Here is a 20,034-nt window from a genome sequence, read left to right as displayed (position 1 = left end):
TCCAGGTGAATACCTCATGAAGCTGGTTGAGAGAATGCCAAGAGTGTGCAAAGCTGTCATCAAGGAGAAGGGTGGCTACTTTGAAGAATCTCAAATATAAAATATATTTTGATCTGTTTAACACTTTTTTGGTTACTACATGATTACTTATGTGTTATTTCATAGGTTTGATGTCTTCACTATTATTCTACAATATAAAAAATAGTAAAAATATAGAAAAACCCTTTTAATGAGGACGTGTGTCCAAACTTCTAACTGGAACTGTACTTTGTATTGTCCATGTGCCTGGGAACAAGAAGATACGGAGTGAAAATAAATAGGTTGTGACTTTTACGCATGCGCATCAATGGAAACGTTATCGGAGCCCTAAGTGACCGCTTAGTGCGAAAAACAAAGGCAGTGAACAGCGGAACAGAACGTCATTTTCGGAATGCTCCTCATTTTATGAAGAATCTGACAAAACAGTATCCTTTTTTGATTAAACCAATTTATTATTCGCTATTCATATAAAACTTTTTACAATCCATTGTCATTGTATGATTGAGGATTTCTAGACGCTCACCCAAATCCCGCAATAGAAAGTGGCCTCAGCGGAGTGTGGAATCTACAGGTCTCTTTTGGGTTTTATTCATGGTGGAGCTGCGAGGAATATCGAGGGAATGAGTGTGAGTAATTCTTTTCTCACCACAAATATACTACGACTTGAATAATGTGGGAGAAGTTTACAAAATAAAATAAAGTGATTAATCTTAGGCAACAGGCCAGTCAATGATAATAAATTAATGTTATCTTCAGACACTGGCAAATAACCATCATATAGCCTAAAGCAAGATTTTTCTCACACTTTGTCAAATCTCTACGGAGAATGTGTTATATTTATCGACGACCGATCTCCTGGGTAGCGGTGCGCTCGCTGTCCATTGTCCTGAAATTACGCTCTACAAATAGCCTGATCAAACTAGGGCATTCGCTACCACGACATAGAAATACTGTAGATGAAAATACTGTAGATTAAATATGAGATTATTCGAGGTTTAACGTGTTACTTCTTTCTTTGATTGTGAACAGGAGAGCGTGTCCAAGACAGCTATCCCAGAGAATACCGAATATGAGAACTCGAACCAGGGTTATATTGCATTCTCTATTACTTTTGGTTTTAGTAGGTAAGTATTTGCACTTACATCATGTGTTTTGTCTCTAATAGTTGAAAATCACAGATTTGAGATGCAACGGTTTTTGACATTAATTGATACATCACGATCAAACAAGTTGTAATCCCAACACGTAGGCCTTTATGTTCCAGCTTCATTTACATTACTTTTTTTTGGGGGGGGGGGGGGGGGGGGGGGGGTTGAACTGATCACTTTGAGAGATCTGACTAAGGCTAGTATGGCATGATTTGACACGGTCAAGTGACATAGAAAACATACAGTAGCATTCACTTGGCTTTTGGATAAAGTGAAATCAAGGTATAAGCCTATTATCATTACATGTAGAAGCCAACAGACAGGACATGATCTGGGTAATCAGTCTCTAAAGTAAAATAAAATGCAATTTGGTAACACTTTTATATAAAATATTCTAAATATGTCACCAACTATTCCAACATTTAAAAACATGAACAAACTAATAGAGGTACTTAAATAGGGAGCAGAAGGTAGATCATCTTCAACAGTAACCTGCTCTAAACCTGCTCTAAATGATATCTGTCAGCAGCCTAATGTTATGCAAATGTTTTTCTTATTTCTGAATGGCAGCACTGATAGACCTCATTTGAGGCTTTCACTTACTGTTGAAGATGATCTACTGTCTGCTCCCAATTTAAGTACTTCTATTAGTTTGTCCATGTTTTTAAATGATATGTGTCAGCAGCCTAATGTTATGTAAATGTATTTCTTATTTCTGAATGGCAGCACTGACCGGGTCCTCTTTCCCAGTACGTTTCTCTGTCACTTTCACTACTGTGACTTTCCTGGTTTCCATGTGGCTGCATGGAACTATCAAACTCTCATGGTCCAAACACATTAAGACAGTTGTGAAGAGAGCACGACAAAGCCTATTCCCCCTCAGGAGACTGAAAAGATTTGACATGGGTCCTCAGATCCTCAAAAGGTTCTACAGCTGCACCATCGAGAGCATCCTTACTGTTTGCATCACTGCCTGGTATGGAAATCGCTCGGCCTCTGACCACAAGGCACTTCAGAGGGTAGTGCGTATAGCCCAGTACATCACCAGGCCCAAGCTTCCTGCCATCAAGGACCTCTATACCAGGCGGTGTCAGAGGAAGGCCCTAAAAATTGTCAAAGACTCCAGCCACCCTAGTCATGGGCCGTTCTCTCTGCTACCGCACACCAAGCAGTACCGGAGCGCCAGGTCTAGGTCCAAAAGGTTTCTTAACAGTTTCTAACCCCAAGCCATAAGACCCTCGAACAGCTAATCAAAGGGATACCCAGACCCCACTTTTTTACGCTGCTGCTACTCTGTTTATTATCAATGCATAGTCACTTTAACTCTACCTACATGTACATAATTACCTCAATTAACCAGTGCCACCGCACATTGACTCTGTACCGGTACCCCCTGTATATAGCCTCGCTATTGTTATTTTACTGCTGCTGTTTAATTATTTGTTACTTCTATTTTCAATTTTTTACTTATCTATTTTACTTAACTTTTTTTTACTGATCTTCTTAAAGCCTTGTTGGTTAAGGGCTTGTAAGTAAGCATTTCACTGCTGTATTCGAAGCATGTGATAAATACATTTGATTTGATTAGTATGACCCTTCATGAGCTGGAGATGTAATTGATGTTGACAAACACAGCCCGGGGCTCTGGGTTACATAATACTAACCGTGCGTTTTGTCAATCAGTCGCACAAAGACTCCCTCAATCACTATAGCAGCCTGACTGGGTTTGGTTGCTTCCCAAATGGCACCCTAATCCCCATATAGTGCACTACTTTTGACCATATAATGCACTACTTTTGACCCGGGCCCTGGTCTAAAGTAGTGCACGAAATATGGAATATGGTGCTGTTTGGATCTCAGGCCTTGTTTGTGGGGTTGATGATATTACGCTCACTGCGTGTGTCAGTCTAGTGTGAAATGTACAGTGAAAGTTGGAAGTTTACATACACCTTAGCCAAATACATTTAAACTCAGTTTTTCACAATTCCTGACATTTAATCCTAGTAAAAATTCCTTGTCTTAGGTTAGTTAGGATCACCACTTTAATTTAAGAATGTGAAATGTCTGTCACGACTTCCACCGAAATCGGTTCCTCTCCTTGTTCGGGCCGCGTTCGGCGGTTGGCATCACCGGTCTTCTAGCCATCGTCGATCCACTTTTCATTTTCCATTTGTTTTGTCTTGTTTTCCTACACACCTGGTTCTCATTTCCTTTATTATGTGTTGTGTATTTAACCCTCTGTTCCCCCCATGTCTTTGTGTGGAACTGTTTGTTGTAAGTGCTTGTGCACATGTTTACTGGTGCGCGACAGGTTTTATACCCATGTTTGTTATTCTTTATGCTGTTGGTTTTGCAATTAAACTGCTCCGGCTATTACCTAGTTCTGCTCTCCTGCGTCTGACTTCCCTGCCACCAGTTACGCACCCCTTACAATGTCAGAATAATAGTAGAGATAATTATTTATTTCAGCTTTTATTACTTTCATCACATTCCCAGTGGATCAGAAGTTTACATACATTCAATTAGTATTTGGTAGCATTGCCTTTAAATTGTTTAACTTGGGTCAAATGTTTCGGGTAGCCTTCCACAAGCTTTCCACAATAAGTTGGGTGAATTTTGGCCCATTCCTCCTGACAGAGCTGGTGTAATTGAGTCATGTTTGTAGGCCTCATTGCTCGCACACTCCAATACCTTGACTTTGTTGTCCTTAAGCCATTTTAGCCACAGCTTTGGAAGTATGCTTGGGGTCATTGTCCATTTGGAATACCTATTTGTGACCAAGGTTTAACTTCCTGACTGATGTCTTCAGATGTTGCATCAATATATCCACATAATGTTCCGACCTCATGATGCCATCTATTTTGTGAAGTGCACCAGTCCCTCCTGCAGCAAAGCACCCACACAACATGATGCTGCCACCCCCACCACCCACGGTTGGGATGGTGTTCTTCGGCTTGCCCCCTTTTCCCTCCAAACATAACAATGGTCATTATGGCCAAACGGTTCTATTTTTGTTTCATCAGACCAGAGGACATTTCTCCAAAAAGTACAATCTTTGTCCCCATGTGCAGTTGCAAACCGTAGTCTGGCTTTTTTATGGCAGTTTTGGAGCAGTGGCTTCTTCCTTGCTTAGTGGCCTTTCAGGTTATGTCGATACAGGACTCGTTTCACTATGGTTATAGATACTTTTCTACCTGTTTCCTCCAGCATCTTCACAAGGTCCTTTGCTGTTGTTCTGGGATTGATTTGCACTTTTCGCACCAAAGTACGTGTCACCTTAGAGATCCTTTTATGTCTCTATTTTGGTTGGTCAGGGCGTGAGTTGGGGTGGGCATTCTATGTCCTTTTTTCTATGTTTGGTATTTCTTTGTTTCGGCAGGGTATGGCTCTCAATCAGGGACAGCTGTATATCGTTGTTGCTGATTGGGAGCCATACTTAGGCAGCCTGTTTTCCTTTGGGTTTTGTGGGTGGTTATTTTCTGTTTAGTCATTTGTTACCTGACAGAACTATTTGGCTGTTGTCTTTTGTTTATTTTGTAAAGTGTTCTCTTTTTTCATTAAATTACAAAGATGACCACTAACCACACTGCGCCTTGGTCTAGTCCATTCAACAGCCGTTACAGTATGTTTGTCTTTAGGAGACAGAACGCGTCTCCTTCCTGAGCGGTATGATGGCTGCGTGGTCCCATGGTGTTTATACTTGCGTACTATTGTTTGTACAGATGAACGTGGTTCCTTCAGGCGTTTGGAAATTGCTCCCAAGGATGATCCAGACTTATGGAGGTCTACAATTTTTTTTTCTGAGGCACTGAGTTTGAAGGTAGGCCTTGAAATACATCCACAGGTACACCTCCGATTGACTCAAATTATGTCAATTAGCCTATCAGAAGCTTCTAAAGCCATGACATCATTTTCTGGAATTTTCCATGCTGTTTAAAGGCACAGTCAACTTAGTGTATGTAAACTTCTGACCCGCTGGAATTGTGATACAGTGAATTATAAGTGAAATAATCTGTCTGTAAACAATCGTTGATAAAGTTACTTGTGTCATGCACACAGTAGATGTCCTAACCGACTTGCCAAAACTATAGTTTATTAACAAGACATTTTTGGAGTGGTTGAAAAACGAGTTTTAATGAATCCAACCTAAGTGTATGTAAACTTCCGACTTCAACTGTATACATATATTTTTATATTTTTGTATTATTATTTTATTTTCTCCCCTATTTCGTGGTATCCAATTGGTAGTTACAGTCTTGTCATATATCTGCAACTCCTGTACGGACTCGGTAGAAGCAAAATTCAAGAGCCGTGCGTCCACCAAAATACGACCCCACCATGTCCCACTGCTTATTTGACACAATGCTCGCTTAACCCGGAAGCCAGCCGCACCAATGTGTCGGAGGAAACACTGTACACCTGGCGACCATGTCAGCATGCATGCACGCAGTCCGCCACAGGAGTGATGGGACATGGACATCCCGGTCGGCCAAACCCTCCCGTAACCCAGTCGACGCTGGGTCAATTGGGTGCCGCCTCATGGCTCTCCCGGTCGTGGCCGGCTGCGATGGTCTGGGGTGTGAGGGTGTATTATGTGGTGAGTTGTGATTTGAGAACAGTGGTGTCTATGGCACTGCATTATGCCAGTCTGACTGGCACAACAGGAAGCTCATCCAAGCCTGGCTCACATTACATCATTAAGAGGGCAGCAAAATTAGGTCACGGGGTTATCCAATAGAACACCACGCTCTGACAACAGACCAAAGGGTGATGGGCGGAGGGTGTAGTTGAATAGAATAATACATTTGTGTTTTTGCTGTCTTTTATTCCCGCCAGCTCCCACACGCAGTTTGATGTTTAAATTCATGAGTGTTGTCCTGGAGGCAGAACTGAGTGATTTCCCCTTAGGCTAGCTTCAAAGTCAGAATTGTCTATATTGTAGAAATGAATAAAAAACATTTTGCTTTTCGGTATTCATTTAAGGTTAGGCATTAGGTTTAGCAGTGTGGTTAAGGTTAGGTTTAAAATCTGATTGTATGACTAGTGACCACTCTGCAGAGCTGCCTCCAGAACAAGATTCATGACGAAAAACTCAAACCTTCCTCTCTCACACACACACACACACACGCGCGCACACGCACAAACATACACATGTATGTATCTCTGGGTGATGTGTACTGTACATGCTACAGTGTGGTGCTGGTGTGATGCCACTCTGTGTGTTACTATCTCCAGTGCAGGTGAGCAGGCCAGTATGTGTGGATGTGCCCTCAGAAACAGAGGCGGTTGTTGGGAACCCCATGAAACTGACTTGCATCTCATGTATGAAGAGAGAGGAGGTCAACGCGGAGACACGTGTGGACTGGTACTACATCCCACCTGACGAAGAACCCATCCCTGTAGGTCTCCTCCATCCATTTGCACAAACACAAACTTCTACATTTTCATTACAAGCATTTCACCTGACAGGACCAGCAGTATTTCCTGACCATGTGACCTGACCAGGAATGATTGCCTATAACTTTTTCCTGGTCAGGCTGTATGGTCCACAAATACTTTAAATTATGAGGGAAAAATCTGGCAAAGGTAGCTAACAACGATGGGTGTGTGTTTCCTTGCTACGTTGCCCCCTCAGATCTACCTGTTTGATGGACAACCCAGGGAGCTAGAGGGACCTTGGAGGGGTCGCCTGATGTGGAATGGAAGTAAAGACCTGCAAGAACTCTCCATCAGTATCCTCAACGTCACAATGAACGACACGGGCACCTACAAGTGTGTGGTCTTCCGACAGTTTGAGTTTGACTGCTACTCTCCCTCGGTTACCAACAGTCTGGTAATCAACCTGGTGGTCAGAGAGGAAGGTAAGATTACTTCCTGTTTTGTAATTGTACTTCCTGTCCTTTCAAGCTCCTTGCTGGAGGCTTAACTATATGTGGTTTGCAATGTGTGATTTGCGTATTTATATGTGCTTTACCCATAAACCTTATTCTTGTTGCCAATGTATTATTTTGTCTTAGGTGCTATTAGGTATGTTAATCTTATTTACAATTTTCATGAAATGTTTTTAATAGTTGTATTGTATGAGTAATTGTGTGTTTTTGTTCTGTTTTTATTATCAAAGCTCAATTGAAGGCCTCTTATAGTAAGGGAGGGTTTCTTCTAACCATCTACTTCACTATCTATTATAGGGGGTAATGTACATCATTTGGTTTCCATTTACTGGATGCTTGCTGGATGTTCACCTTACTCATAAATACTATTTAATAGGTATATTTGTATATAATTATTCCTACATTCACTTTACAATACCTCTATCTGCCTATCTATTGTGAACTGCTGGGATTCATACAGTGACTTCGGAAAGTATTCAGACCCCTTGACTTTTTTTCACATTTTGTTATGTTACAGTTTTATTCTAAAATGTATTAAATATTTTTTTTCCCTCATCAATTTACACACAATACCCTACAATGACAAAGCAAAAACAGGTTTTTAGAAATGTTTGCTAATTTATAAAACCTAAAAAAACAGAAATATAATATGTAAGTATTCAGACCCTTTACCGTTGGCAGCGATTGCAGCATTGAGTCTTCTTCGGTATGACGCTACAAGCTTGGCACACCTGTATATTGGGAGTTTCTCCCATTCATCTCTGCAGATCCTCTTAAGCTTTGTCAGGTTGGATTAGGAATGTCGCTGCACAGCTATTTTCAGGACTCTCCAGAGATGTTCGATCGGGTTGAAGTCCGGGCTCTGGCTGGGCCACTCAAGGGCATTCAGAGACTTGTCCCGAAGCCACTCCTGCATTGTCTTGGATGTGTGCTTAGAGTCGTTGTCCTGTTGGAAGATGAACCTTCACCCCAGTCTGTGGTCCTGAGTGCTCTGGAGCAGGTTTTCATCTAGGATCTCTCTATACTTTGCTCCGTTCATATTTCCCTCTATCCTGCCACCACCGTGCTTCACCATAGGGATGGTGACAGGTTTCCTCCAGACGTGACACTTGCCATTTAAAAAAATATAGATATTTCACCTTTATTTAACCAGGTAGGCCAGTTGAGAACAAGTTGTCATTTCCAACTGCGACCTGGTCAAGATAAAGCAAAGCAGTGCTACAAAATCAACAACACAAAGTTACACATAAACAAACGTACAGTCAATGACACAATATAAAAAATATATGTACAGTGTGTGCAAATGTAGAAGAGTAGGGAGGTAAGGCAATAAATAGGCCATAGAGGCGAAATAATTACAATTTAGCATTAACACTGGAGTGATAGATGTGCAGATGATCGTGTGCAAGTAGAGAAACTGGGGTGCAAAAGAGCACGAAGATAAACAACAATATGGGGATGAGGTAGTTGGGTGTGCTATTTACAGATTGGCTGTGTACATGTACAGTGATCGGTAAGCTGCTCTGACCGCTAATGCTTAAAGTTAGAGAGGGAGATATAAGACTCTAGCTTCAGTGATTTTTGCAATTTGTTCCAGTCATTGGCGGTAGCAGAGAACTGGAAGGAAAGGCTACCAAAGGAAGTGGATGACCAGTGAAATATACCTGCTGGAGCGTGTGCTACGGATGGTTGTTGCTATGGTGACTAGTGAGCTGAGATAAGGCTGGGCTTTACATAGCAAAGACTTATAGATGACCTGGAGCCAGTGGGTTTGGCGACGAATATGTAGTGAGGTCCCGCCAACAAGAACATACAGGTCGCAGTGGTGGGTAGTATATGGGGCTTTGGTGACAAAACAGATGGCACTATGATAGACTGCATCCAATTTGCTGAGTAGAGTGTTAGAGGTTATTTTGTAAATGACATTGGAGAAGTCAAGGATCGGTAGGATGGTCAGTTTGGCGGCATGATTGAAGGAGGCTTTGTTGCGAAATAGGAAGCCAATTCTAGATTTAACTTTGGATTGGAGATGTTTTATGTGATTCTGGAAGGAGAGTTTACAGTCTAACCAGACACCTAGGTATTTGTAGTTGTCCACATATTCTAAGTCAGAACCGTCCAGAGTAGTTATGATAGGCGGGTGCGGGCAGCAATCGGTTGAAGAGCATGCATTTAGTTTTACTAGCATTTAAAAGCAGATGGAGGCCATGGAAGGCGTGTTGTATGGCATTGAAGCTCGTTTGGGTCTGAAGATGGATGGGGGGCAATCAATTCACATATGGTGTCCAGGGCACAGCTGGGGGCTGAGGGGGGTCTATAACAAGCGGCAACGGTGAGAGACTTGTTTCTGGAAAGGTGGATTTTTAAAAGTAGAAGCTTGAATTGTTTGGGCACAGACCTGGACATTATGACAGAACTCTGCAGGCTATCTCTGCAATAGATTGCAACTCCGCCCCCTTTGGCAGTTTTATCTTGTCGGAAAATGTTGTAGTTGGAGATGGAAATATCAGGATTTTTGGTGGCCTTCCTAAGCCAGGATTCAGACACGGCTAGGACATCCGGGTTGGTAGAGTGTGCTAAAGCAGTGAATAAAACAAACTTATGGAGGAGGCTTCTAATGTTAATATGCATGAAACCAAGACTTTTACGGTTCCAAAAGTCAACAAATGAGAGCGCCTGGGGAATGGGAGAGGTGTTGGGCGCTGCAGGGCCTGGGTTAACCTCTACATCAGAGGAACGGAGGAGGAGTAGGATAAGGTTACGGCTAAAGGCTATCGTCTAGTGCGTTCGGAACAGAGATTAAAAGGAGCAGATTTCTGGGCGTGGAAGAATAGATTCAAGGCATAATGTACAGACAAGGGTGTGGTAGGATGTGAGTAAAGTGGAAGTAAACATAGGCATTGAGTGAAGATGAGAGAGGTTTTGTCTCTAGAGGCACCAGTTAACCTCTCTTGGGTAGGGGGCAGTATTTTGCATTTTGGATGAATGAGATGCCCAATGTAAACTGCCTGTTACTCAGGCCCAGAAGCTAAGAAGATATGGTAGTATTGGATAGAAAACACTCTAAAGTTTCCAAAACTGTTAAAATAATGTCTGTGAGTATAACAGAACTGATATGGCAGGCGATAACCTGAGGAAAATCCATCCAGGAAGTGGCATTCTTTTGAATTGAGTGTTTTTCCATTGAAAGCCTATCCACCATATAAATGGATGGGACCTAGATTGCAGTTCCTAGATGTCAACAGTCTTTGGACATTGTTTCAGGCTTGTATTCTGAAAAATGAGTAAGAATGACAACATTTTCTGAGTGGTCGGTCGAATAAACCAGAGTTTTTTGCGCGTGCGACCGGGAGTGCGCCCTCCGTTCTTTTTCTTTTGAATTGAATACGCTATTGTCCAGTTGAAATATTATCGATTATAAAGAAAATAGACAACCTGAGGATTAATAAAAAACATCGTTTGACATGTTTCGACAAACCTTACCGGTACTATTTGGATCTATTTGTCTGCCTGTTGTGACCGCCTTTGAGCCAGTGGATTACTGAACAAAACGCGCCAACAAAACTGAGTTTTTTGGATATAAAGAGGGACTTTATCGAACAAAACTAACATTTATTGTGTAACATGGAGTCTTGTGAGTGCAACCATATGAAGATCATCAAAGGTAAGTGATTAATTTCATCGCTATTTCTGACTTTTGTTACTAATCTACTTGGCTAGAAAATGTTTGTATGCTTTTCAAATCAAATCAAATGTAGATTTACATTTGACATTTTAGTCATTTAGCGAGACGCTCTTATCCAGAGCGACTTACAGTAGTGAATGCATACATTTCTTTTTTTTCTTCTCCGTACTGGTCCCCCGTGGGAATTGAACACACAACCCTGGCGTTGCAAACACCATGCTCTACCAACTGAGCTACACGGGACCGTGTCACATACACATGGTTAGCAGATGTTAATGCGAGTGTAGCGAAATACTTGGGCTTCAAGTTCCGACCATGCAGTAATATGTAACAAGTAATATAACCTAACAATTTTACAACAACTACCTTGTACACACAAGTGTAAAGGAATGAATATGAATATGTACATAAAAATATATGAATGAGTGATGCCCGAATGGCATAGGCAAGATGCAGTCGATGGTATAGAGTACAGTACATACATATGACATGAGTAATGTAGGTTATGAATACATTATATAAAGTGGCATTGTTTAAAGTGGCTAGTGATACATTTAATTACATCAAGATGGCAAGATGCATTAGATGGTATAGCGTACAGTATATACATATGAGATGAGTAATGTAGGTTATGTATGCATTATATAAAGTGGCTAGTGATAAATTGATTACATCACTTTTTCCATTATTAAATTGGCTAGAGTTGAGTCAGTATGTTGGCAGCAGCCACTCAATGTTAGTGATGGCTGTTTAACAGTCTGATGGCCTTGAGATTGAAAAACAGCTTCTGTCTCTCGGTCCCTGCTTTGATGCACCTGTACTGACCTCGCCTTCTGGATGATAGTGGGGTGAACAGGCAGTGGCTCGGGTGGTTGTTGTCCTTGATGATCTTTTTGGCCTTCCTGTGACATCGGGTGGTGTAAGTGTCTCACACTCTGAGGGCCCTCACCTCCTCCCTGTAGGCTGTCTCGTCGTTGTTGGTAATCAAGCCTACCACTGTAGTGTCGTCTGCAAACTTGATGATTGAGTTGGAGGCGTGCATGGCCACGCAGTTGTGGGTGAACAGGGAGTACAGGAGAGGGCTGAGAACGCACCCTTGTGTGGACCCAGTGTTGAGGATCAGCGGGGTGGAGATGTTGTTACCTACCCTCACCACCTGGGGGCGGCCCGTCAGGAAGTCCAGGACCCAGATGCACAATGACGAGTTTGGAGGGTACTATGGTGATAAATGCTGAGCTGTAATCGATGAACAGCATTCTAACATAGGTATTCCTCTTATCCAGATGGGTTTGGGCAGTGTGCGGTGTGATGGCGATTGTCTTCTGTGGACCTATTGGGGCGGTAAGCAAATTGGAGTGGGTGTAGGGTGTCAGGTCCTTGACTAGACTCTCAAAGCACTTCATGATGACGAAAGTGAGTGCTACAGGGCAGTAGTCATTTAGCTCAGTTACCTTAGCTTTCTTGGGAACAGGAACAATGGTGGCCCTTTTGAAGCATGTGGGAACAGCAGACTGAGATAAGGATTGATTGAATATGTCTGTAAACACACCAGCCAGCTGGTCTGCGCATGCTCTGAGGACGCGTCCGGGGATGCCGTCTAGGCCTGCAGCCTTGCGAGGGTTAACACGTTTACATGTTTTACTCACGTTGGCTACAGTGAAGGAGAGCCCGCAGGTTTTGGTAGCGGGCCGTGTCAGTGGCACTGTATTGTCATCAAAGCGAGCAAAAAAGTTGTTTAGTCTGTCTGGGAGCAAGGCATCGTGGTCCGCGACGGGGCTGGTTTTCTTTTTGTAGTCCGTGATTGACTGTATACCCTGCCACATACCTCTCGTGTCTGAGCCGTTGAATTGCGACTCCACTTTGTCTCTATACTGACGCTTAGCTTGTTTGATTGCCTTGCGGAGGGAATAGCTACAATGTTTGTATTCGGTCATGTTTCCGGTCGCCTTGCCATGATTAAAAGCAGTGGTTCGCGCTTTCAGTTTTGCGCGAATGCTGCCATCAATCCACGGTTTCTGGTTGGGGAATGTTTTAATAGACGCTGTGGGTACAACATCACCGATGCACTTGCTAATAAACTCGCTCACCGAATCAGCGTATTCGTCAATGTTGTTGTTCGACGTTATGCGGAACATATCCCAGTCCACCTGATCGAAGCAATCTTGAAGCATGGAATCCGATTGGTCGGACCAGCGTTGAACAGACCTGAGCGCGGGTGCTTCCTGTTTTAGTTTCTGTCCATAGGCTGGGAGCAACAAAATGGAGTCGTGGTCAGCTTTTCCGAAGGCAGGTCGGGGGAGGGCCTTATATGCGTCGCGGAAGTTAGAATAACAGTGATCTAGGGTTTTGCCAGCCCTGGTAGCACAATCGATATGCTGATAGAATTTGTTTTCAGATTAGCCTTGTTAAAATCCCCAGCTACAATAAATGCAGCCTCAGGATATATGTGGTTTGAACTTCGAATGAAGTTCTTTCAGGGCCGTCGATGTGTCTGCTTGGGGGGAAATATACACGACTGTGATTATGATCCAAGAGAATTCTCTTGGTAGGTAATGCGGTCGGCATTTAATTGTGAGGAATTCTAAGTCAGGTGAACAAAAAGACTTGAGTTCCTGTATGTTGTTATGATCACACCACGTCTCGTTAATCATAAGGCATACACCCCCGCCCTTCTTCTTACCAGAGAGATGCTTGTTTCTGCCGGCGCGATGCGTGAAGAAACCAGGTGGCTGTACCGACTCAGATAGTGTGTCTCGAGTGAGCCATGTTTCCGTGAAACAAAGAACGTTACAGCCTCTGATGTCTCTCTGGAAGGCAACTCTTGCTCGGATTTTGTCTACCTTGTTGTCAAGAGACTGGACATTGGTGAGTAGTATGCTCGGGAGCGGTGCGCGATGTGCCCGTCCACAGAGCCTGACCAGAAGACCGTTCCGTCAACCCTTTCTACGGCGTCGTTGTTTTGGGTCGCCGGCTGGAATCCGATCCATTGTCCTGGGTGGTAGGCCAAACAGAGGTTCAGCTTCGGGAAAGTCGTATTCCTGGTCGTAATGTTGGTGAGTTGACGTTGCTCTTATATCCAATAGTTACTCACGACAGTATGTAATAAAACCTAAGATTTTCTGGGGTAACATTATAAGAAATAACACATAAGCGGGGCGCTGTCCTTAGATAATTGCATGGTATGCTTTCGCCGTAAAGCCTTTTTGAAATCTGACACAGCGGCTGGATTAACAAGAAGTTAATCTTTAAGCCGATGTATAACACTTGTATGTTTTATGAATGTTTATTATGAGTATTTCTGTATTTTGAATTTCGCGCTCTGCAATATCACCAGATGTTGTCGAGGTGGGACACTATCCGCCCCTTTTTTTTCAATTTTTCCTAAAATGACATACCCAAATCTAACTGCCTGTAGCTCAGGCCCTGAAGCAAGGATATGCATATTCTTGGTATCGTTTGAAAGGAAACACTTTGAAGTTTGTGGAAATGTGAAAGGAATGTAGGATAATAACACAATAGATCTGGTAAAAGATAATACAAAGAAAAAATCAACCGTTCTTTGTATTTTTTTGTACCATCTTTGAAATGCAAGAGAAAGGCCATCATGTATTATCCAGCCCAGGTGTAATTTATATTTTGGCCACTAGATGGCTACAGTGTTTGTGCAAAGTTTTAGACTGATCCAATGAACCATTGCATTTCTGTTCAAAATTCTGTATCAAGACTGCCCAAATGTGCGTAATTTGATTATTAATAACTTTCTATGTTAAATAATTGTGCACTCTCCTCAAGCAATAGCATGGTATTATTTCACTGTAATAGCTACTGTAAATTGAACAGTGCAGTTAGATTAACAAGAATGTAAGCTTTCTGCCCATATCAGATATGCCTATGTCCTGGAAAATTTTCTTGTTACTTACAACCTCATGCTAATCGCATTAGCCTACATTTGCTCAACCGTATCGTGGAAGGGACACCGATCCCGAAGAAGTCTGCCTCCTATATTGAATGAGATTGACTTCACCTGGCTAACCGAAATAGCTGTAATGCCCACATATGGGACTGTTTATATTTTTCATTATGAGTGAATGGATAAATCAGAAATAGATTGTTACATACTGAAGCCATTTGAATTAGAATTGTCATTTCATTGCTAGTGGCGACAGGACAGTTATTTATTATGGCTGATATGCTGGGTCTCAAAACACATTGAGAATCTGTTCACCGTCCCATACAAACAAATAGACCTACATAGTTATCTAACTAACAAATAGTTATCTTTACAGCTCTATGCCTTATTCAGAAATCACATGATTGTAGAACAGTCTGTGCAAGATTTACAGTAAGTCTCTATCAAATCAATGCAATTTAAATACATTTTCTATTTCTGTTGTCTTGCAGTGGTCAATCCAAACAGATGCGGTGTTGGTTGTGTCATAGAGATGGAAAGAGGGCACACCTATCTTTGCCATTCATCACTTCTGTGGCAGCATGGGCAGAACCATTGAGGGCTATATTAATTTAAAAGTAGTCAATGTCTTCTTCTTCTACTTCTATGAGTTTATTGGCGGTTTGTAATCAAACTAAAAGGTGTATACCTACACCTACTGTGTTCGAGTGTGTATAGTCTGAACAGGCATAAAGCTAAAGTTAATGATTTAACTGCCACCTGTTGAGCTTGAATCTTTGCTCAGAAGTATTTGCTGATCCCTTCTGCTGACTTGGATGAAATTCTGTTATCCTTCCTTGACCCATAGGTAGTCCCACCCAGTTGCCTACTTTAAAATGGTGAAAGCCTTTGATGGTGCTGCCAATGTTAAAACCGAGTTTGTAGCAAGTGTGCCCTATATCCATCTCTATGGGTTGTGTGTGTCTGTCTGGCAGCCAGTGACGACACCACTGCCCTGTACTCAGAGATCATGATGTATGTCCTGCTGGTCTTCCTCACCTGCTGGCTCCTGGTGGAGATGGTATACTGCTACAGGAAGATCTCCAAGTCAGACGAGCAGGCCCAGGACACCGCGTGAGTAGCTCTTAGCCATGTGTCTCATGGCTTTTTATCTCATAGGCTTGTCTTGTATCTCGTAGCTTTGTATCTCGTAGCTTTGAATCTTGTAGGCTTGTATCTCTTAGCATTAGATCTCATAGCCTCATATCTCGCAGTCGTGTCTTGTATCTCGTAGCGTTGTAACTCGTAGCCTCGTATCTTGTAGCCTCGCGTCTCGTAGCCTCATATCATGGCCTCGTCTCCATACTGAATGTACCAAGGCCAACTCTAGTCTTCTATAGTTGCTTTGCACCATGTATCTAGATGTATGCTGTAGGGCAATGACAGACGACTAGAGTTGGCTTCAGCACATACAGCATGGATACGATGCTAAGTGTCTCATACTATATGTGGAGTTTGGGCTTTACCCACAGTAGGCATTATTGACAATGTGGCGTAAAATTCCCTTTGCTGATTTTACGACTCCTTCAATAAATTGGGGTTAGTGAATATTTTGCATTTACTGTTAGGCCATGCAGTATCCAATGTATAGTTTGTGCGTTCTGTGAAAGAGTGTAATGGAGGTGTAATTGTCTGAGGGCTCATGCTGTCGGTCAATAGTAGTCGGTCAGCTATTTCAGTAAGTCGTCTTTCTGCTGAGGTCCCTGGATAGTTTGGAGCGCTCTGCTGACTCCTGTTCTGCCATTTTCAAACAACCAATTTAGTGCTCTGTGGATTTGCAGCCGGATCTGAAATTGACTTGTTCTGTGGCCAAGGCTTCAATATATTTCTGTGCTGTCAGCTCCCAATGATTGGTGATGGTGCTGGGCGGTAGATGGAAGTCGGTACAGTGGATTGTGGGCCATCAAATTTCAACCTTACAATAAAGATATTGGGTAATATACAATGCATGTTTGAATCCAATCACACTATTCCTGTACCTTACACTGGAAGTACCAATAGCGCAGGATAGATGTACACAGAACTTACTTGGGAAATTGAGAGAACGTCTGAAGGCATCGATTGAGAAATGGTTTAAAATAATGCAATTCTGAATAAATGGAGTGTACACTGCTACGTTACATGGCTTGTGACAGTTGTTCCAAATATGCTTTTTAAATGGACAACACTTTGCGCTCAGTCTAGAGCCAATGCCTAATGACCCTATGCCCAAGAATACCACAGTAAGTTTAACCACCGGTGGTGTGTTGCAAGGCGTGACCTCTGTCCGGTCTAGTGCCGACAGGACTTAGGGCTCTGGTAAAAAAAGAATGCACTATATAGGGAATAGGGTGCCATTTGGGACACAGCTTTGTATTGAGCTGTTTGAGCAGATAAACATTAGAGGCACACTGATGGCAGCCAACCATAATATGTGACTGGCGGTTCAACAGTACAGGATAATGCATCCATTTAAAAGGATCTGTAGCATGCATTACTGATCCTAAATCACATCAATCATGGACTGTTGGCTAGGAGACAGGATGATCTCCACCAGTTGCAAGTGTGATTAACTGATTTCCTACCATTTTCCCACTTTCATTTGACCCGGTCCTCTTACTTGAATACTTTTTTCTTGTAGAATAATGGCTAGGAAATAGGCTAACTCATGGGTTGTGGCAAAGTTGAAAGAAATCGATGTCATAGTTTCTTAGTCAATATCCAGGCTTATGTTCGGTATTGCTGTTGGCATGTTGTCATGAATAAACTGGAACATTCCCAATGATAAGTTACCCCAATTGTCTCAATTGTTTTGCATTGACAGAGTTCAATAAGAAAGGCCCAATGAAATGTTCACAGTATGGTGCTCCATGGATGCACCACAGGATCTTAGATTTGCTTCTCTTTTTACCCATCTACAGGACAAACTACCTAGCCATTCCCTCAGAAAATAAAGAGAACCTGGGTGTTCCAGTTACAGAATAAAAGTGATTGTCTCACACCAATACGGTATTTTGAATGTGCCTCTCAATCTGATCTCGATCAGAACATCACTCTCCACTTCAACTCACGTGTCTCTTTCTGCTGCAAACGCATACCCCATTTTCTTCCGTAAGACATTACTCACTCACACCATAGTAAGAACATTCCCTTCCTTAACCACTCATCTCTGTGCTTCATCTCCATTTACCATCAACTCTTTCTCCCTCATAGTACTAGTACTAATATTAAAAGTCTACCTAATAGTGAAAATAATGAGAGGTGAAAACAATAGTTATATAAGAAATTCACTCTCCACATGAGATTCTTTGGTACTTGATTTAAGTGTCATTTTCAAAGGGAGAGTGGCCCGATTACAACAGTGAAAGAAATGAGGCCTGTGAACACTGAACATACCCACTGCTGTGTTCTCAGAACAGTGGACGGAGACATGTTTTATTAGTATTGCTAAGGGGCTGTGTGAGGCACAATGGTACTTTCTGAGAGTGGTACTTTCTGTTTTTTTTAAGTGGAAGAAAGTTTCTCGCAAGTTATTGTTTTACATTTCTGAATCTGTATTAGAATATCTGTTACTGTTGTACCTAATCTGAATTTTTCAACACATCAAGCAACTTAGTCTATCCTCTATTTCAGGTACTGACCAATGGTGTATCAAGCAGTTCATAGTCGCCTGACGATACAGACTGAACTCTTTGAAGGGAACATTCAGTGAAGATGTCGCAACGCCTCTCAGCAACCAGGAAACCTGCCAAGTGGAATCCCTTTTGTCTTGGTCTTGTGGTGTGAGCTAGCCAAATACTTGAATGCTCAAGTATACTCTCCCTTCTTATTTCACTCTGACCCACTATATGCAAGACAGCAGTGATTTGATGATTAATAAGTTGTTTATGACATTTGAATGTCACCCACAGAAACAAAATTGTACCTACTGTTGCAGAGGACCAACCAATTGCTTCAAAGCAAATTACTTATACTTTTAAATGTGTGAAATGTTGTTCAAATGGTACACTGCACATCATTGGGTGCACATAAAAGCTTCTGGTACATTCATTTCAGTTGATTTTTACTCTACTGATAGAAAATGACGAGATTATGGGTCAATGTGCTCTTATACCACCGGTGTCTCGTCGTTATCTTTTTACAGAAAATGGATTGCGTAGCTTTTCAAGTTTACTTCACTCAAGTTGTTTGGTAAAATGAAATGTTTCATGCACAGTATGACTGTGGTTTATGATATGAACACTGAGTCCTCTCGCTGCTTCTTAGTGTGACTCCAAGGCTCCATTTGGCCTTCTACGTCAGAAGCTTCTCTTTAAGTTCAATTCTCTTCCACCGAATTAACCTGGCATGAGAAGATGTTGTGCATTTCGTTCTTAGAGAGTGACTAGGCTATTTTACAAAAGAAGAAGAAGAAAAAAAAAATGGTACAAAGTCACAGTAATTGGTACCAGAGATTCCTATATCTTTTACTCACATCAACAATATGGCTTTTTTACTCAGTGTTTTGTGAGATATAAAGTTTATTCAGTGGCATCTTAAGACATTCAAAACAATGATGCTGCATAATACAACTACTGTACGCACCAATAGCCAAATACTTGATCATTCTAAACCATGCTAAACCACCACAGAGTGTTGGACTAGTAATCGAAAGGTTGCAAGTTCAAATCCCCGAGCTGACAAGGTACAAATCTGTCGTTCTGCCCATGAACAAGGCAGTTAACCCACTGTTCCTAGGCTGTCATTGAAAATAAGAATTTGTTCTTAACTGACCTGCCTAGTTAAATAAATATACTGGCTGGTGAGATTGTTGTTTTTTAATATACAGTAGAATTGCTTTTGAGACTCAAATATGTGCCTACTTCTATAGTGTATGAATTGTGTACAATCATACTATATACAGTGCATTCGGAAAGTATTCAGAATCCTTCACTTTTTCCACATTTTGTTACTTTACAGCCTTATTCTAAAATTGATTAAATAGTTTTTTTCCCTCATCAATCTACACGCAATACCCCATAATGACAAAGCAAAAACAGGTTTTTTGAAATTTTTGCAAATGTATTACAAATAAAAAACTGAAAAATCACATTTACATAAGTTTTCAAACCCTTTACTCAGTACTTTGTTGAAGCACCTTTGGCAGCGATTACATTCTTGAGTCTTCTTGGGTATGATGCTACAAGCTTGGCACACCTGTATTTGGGGAGTTTCTCCCATTCTTCTCTGCAGATTCTCTCAAGCTCTGTCAGGTTGGATGGGGAGCGAAGCTGAACAGCTATTTTCAGGTCTCTCCAGAGATGTTCGATCGGGTTCAAGTCCAGGCTCTGGCTGGGCCACTCA

The 20,034-nt window shown here is 41.9% G+C and overlaps 1 protein-coding gene across 4 annotated transcripts; it reads left to right on the top strand.

Annotated features, from left to right (window-relative positions):
• Positions 1–370: 370 nt before the first annotated feature.
• On the top strand, positions 371–19,642 carry LOC115205883 (sodium channel subunit beta-3). 4 transcript variants are annotated; one of them, XM_029772289.1, is made up of 7 exons: positions 371–665; positions 1,069–1,163; positions 6,423–6,586; positions 6,823–7,048; positions 15,678–15,786; positions 17,613–17,700; positions 18,325–19,642. In XM_029772289.1, exons 2-6 carry the CDS (start codon positions 1,109–1,111, stop codon positions 17,674–17,676), a joined length of 618 nt encoding a protein of 205 aa, XP_029628149.1. In that variant the 5' UTR covers positions 371–665; positions 1,069–1,108; the 3' UTR covers positions 17,677–17,700; positions 18,325–19,642. The 4 variants fall into 4 exon arrangements, with proteins under 4 accessions (XP_029628149.1, XP_029628148.1, XP_029628146.1 ...); XM_029772288.1 differs by having other exon boundaries at positions 374–665; positions 15,648–15,786; positions 17,613–17,678; XM_029772286.1 differs by having other exon boundaries at positions 374–665; positions 15,648–15,786.
• Positions 19,643–20,034: the final 392 nt, after the last annotated feature.

Source organism: Salmo trutta, chromosome 13 (assembly GCF_901001165.1).
Source record: "Salmo trutta chromosome 13, fSalTru1.1, whole genome shotgun sequence".
In the NCBI taxonomy this organism is placed as follows: domain Eukaryota; kingdom Metazoa; phylum Chordata; class Actinopteri; order Salmoniformes; family Salmonidae; genus Salmo; species Salmo trutta.
Note: the sequence above shows the minus strand (reverse complement) of the source record. Positions and strands in the feature narration are given on the sequence as shown.